The sequence below is a fragment of the Sander vitreus genome, chromosome 1 (assembly GCF_031162955.1).
Source record: "Sander vitreus isolate 19-12246 chromosome 1, sanVit1, whole genome shotgun sequence".
Taxonomy (NCBI): domain Eukaryota; kingdom Metazoa; phylum Chordata; class Actinopteri; order Perciformes; family Percidae; genus Sander; species Sander vitreus.
The window spans coordinates 40,838,068-40,843,067 of record NC_135855.1 but is presented as its reverse complement, the minus strand read 5'-3'; the positions used below and the strand labels follow the sequence as shown (position 1 = coordinate 40,843,067).

Here is a 5,000-nt window from a genome sequence, read left to right as displayed (position 1 = left end):
GTGAGGCGTTCAGGTGCATCTGCTGTCTCTCCGGTGAGGCGTTCAGGTGCATCTGACGCTGCTGCTTGTCAGCGTCGGCGCGATGCTCCTGGCGCTCTTTGGTCAGAGCTTTCTGAGCCACTTCACGCTCGTGCTCCCTCCGCTCTGCGAGATGCTTCAGCAGCTCCGCTTCCTGACACTAGAGGGAGACAGAGAGCTATGCTTGAATTTGAAATTGATTTCTTGATCTTAAATAATTGTCTTGTGGGGTTCCTCAGGGATCGATTTCAGTGCCACTGCCTTTTTTCCCCCCCGGTAGATCAGTCGGTCCATCACGTTAGTCCAGACTAAAATATGTCAACAACTATTCCGTTAATTGCCATGATATTTATTTCCTTGTCGCTAGGGGGACATGTACCCCCATTTGAGAAACACTGCTCTAAAGGGACAATATTGTATCTTTGAGGATCAATTATGTACCTTATACAAAGGTACAACAAAGTAGAAAAGGTACAATTTTGTTTTAAAACTTTCGTAGCTATATGACCGTATGGTTCATGAGAACAGGCTGCATTGTTCATATGTTCGATGTGTCGCTCGTGTTTCACTGTGTGACTTTACAACAACTATTAGGCTGCCTTCCCACTGGCACTTGAAATCAGCTCAGTAATACGCAATACGCCCCCAGCGGACATCGTACTACACCGTTGAAAAGCGTCGGAAGCGAGTAGAACACAAATGGCGGAGAGACTCGAACGACTGATAAGTGTCTGAATGTACGATTCTCTATGACCTCTTTGATGCGGGTTATAGAGATATAAACAGAAAGGCTACTGCGTGGAGAAAAGCTGCCCAGGACGTTGACATGTCAGGTCAGTTAAATGTGATATAGCGGTATAACGTCAATAGTTCGATGTCTGTTGCTAGCTTACCAATTAGCTTTACTAGGTTTGTTTATCAGTACCATAACAACGGCAACTTCCGCTGGAATTGTCGGATAGGAACCGTCCGTAGCCTGTCGTAAGAGTTACATTTTTTTAACGCATCCGGATGACCAACTGACACGATTTTTTTTCGCAACGCACTTGTTTGGACCCATTCGCATGCGGTCTGCGAATCTCCAGAGGAAATTAATGACTTCCGGTCGTTTCGAAGCCGTATCGGAGCTGATTTCAACTGTCAGTGGGAAGGCGGTGTTAGGAATCTGTTAACGGCTTTTGCCCCTATTTCTTCACCCACCTTCCTCCTCTCCTGGGCGGCGTCCAGTTTCTTCTGGATCTCCTCCAGCGAGGGCTTCCCGCGCGGTGGTGTGGTGGCCCTGAGCTCGGGGCCGCCGTCGAAGGTGGGCGGCTTCAGGATGACCTCGAAGGCCTGGCCGCTCGCACGCTTGCTCAGCTCGATCACCTCCATGTCCCGGATGCTGCAGAGGTTCAAGTCCACCACGTCGGCTGCAACAAGGGCACGAAAAAAATATCAAGTTAGCGCAAACTGAGAAAGAAAGTTTTTTATAGTTATAACGTCATGCTTTTATATGTCGTAATAATGTGAAAATAGCTTTTTAAAACATGGAACTTTTCATGTTATATAATAAATATAAAATGTTCTTGTTATAAATAGATAAGTTTGTACTGTATGAAACATGAACATATCTCGTTAAAACGTAAAAAGATCTTGTTATTACGATAAGTTTTTCGGGCATGGCAGCAATGTGCTTCCGTATTAAAGGTCCAATGTGTAGGAATGTCTCCCATCTAGCGTTGAGATCATATATATCAATCAACTCTCTCGCACCACGCAGTTCAGAGTACGTATTACAGCTACGGTAGCCTTCACGCTTCAAAAAGGGCCGGGAAGCTACGATACCCGTTAGCAGCATTAGCAGCAGCTGTGAGTTTATCATGTGACAGCGAAAACGCAAAAGGCGGAGCAGTATGTCCTGTATGTCCCTTACCGGCTAACGTATCTCTAGATGGAGCATGAACATGGAGCGTCTACCCCAGTTCATGCAAATGCAAATGTCAAATTTCAAGCCAAAAGGAATACTTGGAATTGATGGTGGCGGTAACTATTCATGAAAAAGGACAAGTTTGTGAACGGGCAACACAGATTTTGATAATGAACAACTAAACACGTTACACACTGGGACATTAAAGAGTTGCTGACCTTTTTTCTTGTCTTCTTCTGTGTTGTGTTTGGGTCGGGGGAGGATGCAGGAGCAGAAGAGAGACACCAGGGGGAGCTCCCGCATCTTCTCTCTGTACGCTGCAACATTCAGAGAGACAGAGAACAGGAAAGCTGAGCCATGGGTACATGTGTGCAGAACACATCGCATAACAGAAGAAACGATATGAAAACATCAGTCTGGAAATGAATAATTACCTGCTAGAGTCATTCTGCTGTTGGTTTGTTTTCTGTCGAAGACACTGTGGTGAGGTAGAGGCTGTTCCTGAGGGAAGAGACACACGGAAACATTAAAGTAAGTCCAGAAAAATCTGTTTCAGCAGAGTTACTTTGTGGGTTTAAAGGTAACAAACCGCGAGTTTAAACAGAAGCCAAAGACACACAGGAGTGTGAGCAGTGTGTGAAAACAAACTTAAAGGTCCCATGACATGCTGCTCTTTGGATGCTTTTATAGACCTTAGTGGTCCCCTAATATTGTATCTGAAGTCTCTTTTATATAGACCTTAGTGGTCCCCTAATACTGTATCTGAAGTCTCTTTTATATAGACCTTAGTGGTCCCCTAATACTGTATCTGAAGTCTCTTTTATATAGGCCTTAGTGGTCCCATAATACTGTATCTGAAGTCTCTTTTATATAGGCCTTAGTGGTCCCCTAATACTGTATCTGAAGTCTCTTTTATATAGACCTTAGTGGTCCCCTAATACTGTATCTGAAGTCTCTTTCCCTAAATTCAGCCTTGGTGCAGAATTACAGCCACTAGAGCCAGTCCCACAATGAGCTTTCCTTAGGATGGGTCATTTCTGTGTCTGTAGCTTTAAATGCTATTGAGGAGGAGAGAGGGGGGGCAAGGTGGAGGGTGGGGGGGGGGGGCCTTGACCAACTGCCACTTTGCTTGTTTTCAAGCCATGATGTCTCTCTCTCTCTCATGGGGGGGCCAAATCCTCTGGGCGGGCAAAGCAGAGAAAGGGGAGGTAACCTTTCCCCTTATGACGTCATAAAGGGAAGATTCCAGATCGGCCCATCTGAGCTTTCATTTTCTCAAAGGCAGAGCAGGATACCCAGGGCTCGGTTTACACCTATCACCATTTCTAGCCACTGGGGGGCCATAGGCAGGCTGGGGGAGCTCATATTAATGTTAAATAACCTCATAAAGTGACATTTTCATGCCATGGGACCTTTAAAAGAAAGAAAGGAACATAAAAAATGCATCATAATGTATCAGGTCACGTTGGTTTCTGTTTCAGACTTCTGCAGTCTGAAAGTTTTTGTATTTATTAAGTTAAAACATTGATTAAAAGATATTTTGTTTCTTCACAAATCTGAATCAGATTTTGATTTAAAGCTCAGATGAGTTTCATGAGTTGAGTCATTCATATGAATATGAGTACGAGCTGTTTTTTTTTTTTTGATTCAGCAGCCGTGACTTCGAGAGATTAAAATAAATCCTCCAAAAGTGAGAAGAGTGAGTCATCAGCGAACATAGAGACACACGACACGCTGCCAGAGATATGAATCATGGTCCTGAAGCTGTTCCCTCATCATCAACTACACAAACTCTTTTAGAGCATAAAAACAAACATGAAGCTAGAAAATAACACAAACCCAGTCTGTCAAGAGCTGCAGATTGTTTTCTCTTATTTATTCATCAATAAAGAATCATTCAATGTCTGGAACACGATCAAGATTAACTTTATTGTCCCACAAGGTGAGACATTTGTCCAAAATAAAGCCGATTAGGAGCCTAAATCAAATCTGGTTCTGTGAGTGTGTGACTGTGTGTGACTTTGTGTGTGTGTGTGTGTGTGTGTGTGTGTCTGTGTGTGTGTGTGTGTGTGTGTGTGTCTGTGTGTGTGTGTGTGTGTGTCTGTGTGTGTCTGTGTGTGTGTGTGTGTGTGTGTGTGTGTCTGTGTGTGTGTGTCTGTCTCTCTGTGTGTGTCTCTGTGTGTGTCTCTATGTGTGTGTGTGTGTGTGTGTGTGTGTGTGTGTGTGTGTGTGTGTGTGTGTGTGTGTTTCCTCATCATGAACCTTCACTTTACAAACTCATTTTGTGCGTATAAAGACAGAAACATTCCCAGAATCATGAAGTTGCAGATTCACATGGTGTTCTCTTTAATCTTTCTATTCATCTATCAAGCGTCTATCTTTTCAAATAATCGATTAACTGTGTGTAACAAGATCAAGATTAGCGTTATTGTCACACAAGGTGAAAAAATGTGTCTTAGGCACGTCCAAACTATCGCTGAAATAATGTCCACGACAAAGTCTAATTCCTCCGTTAGGAAACAAACTGGTGTCTGGAGTCAGCACAACACACAGAATAACAAACAGCAAATCTTCCCTGAATGCAAGTGCAATGTTAAATTTGGTGTGTGTGTGTGTGTGTGTGTGTGTGTGTGTGTGTGTGTGTGTGTGTGTGTGTGTGTGTGTGTGTGTGTGTGTGTGTGTGTGTGTGTGTGTGTGTGTGGACTGTAAGCAATGATGTCATTGTTGCCAGTATAGGCGCATCGACCGTCTGCAGAGAAAAGCGAGTGGAGCACGCAGCTCAAACACCAAACTGCTCGGAAGAAAAATGAAGAAAAAAAATAAAAGACGAAGAAAAGAGGAGACAGAAACACAGAAGGGGAAAAAAGATGAAAATGATGAACAGAATCTGCAGATGAAGGGACTAAAAAGCCTGTTTTAAAAGAGGCTGCAGAGCTGCAAACGTGCAGAAAGCTCAGAGAGAGAGAGAAACAACCCGGTAAGATAATGAGAGAAAAGATAAGGAAGACGTGTGAATAAAGATGCAAGTGTGAGTGTGTGTGTGTGTGTGTGTGGGGGGGGGAGCAAAGCAGCAGAG

At 43.8% G+C, this 5,000-nt stretch overlaps 1 protein-coding gene across 1 annotated transcript in view; it reads right to left on the bottom strand.

Annotated features, from left to right (window-relative positions):
* The window catches only part of stmn4l (stathmin-like 4, like), a 16,088-nt gene that overhangs the window by 1,082 nt on the left and 10,006 nt on the right, over positions 1-5,000 (bottom strand). The window contains exons 3-6 of the mRNA XM_078255898.1: positions 2,359-2,425; positions 2,143-2,241; positions 1,219-1,427; positions 1-178 (exon numbers count right to left, since the gene is read on the bottom strand). The exon at positions 1-178 is cut by the window's left edge and continues 20 nt beyond it. Of these exons, the coding sequence (XP_078112024.1) occupies positions 1-178; positions 1,219-1,427; positions 2,143-2,241; positions 2,359-2,371 (499 nt within the window). The 5' untranslated portion in view covers positions 2,372-2,425. The remainder of the gene's footprint in view (positions 179-1,218; positions 1,428-2,142; positions 2,242-2,358; positions 2,426-5,000) is intronic.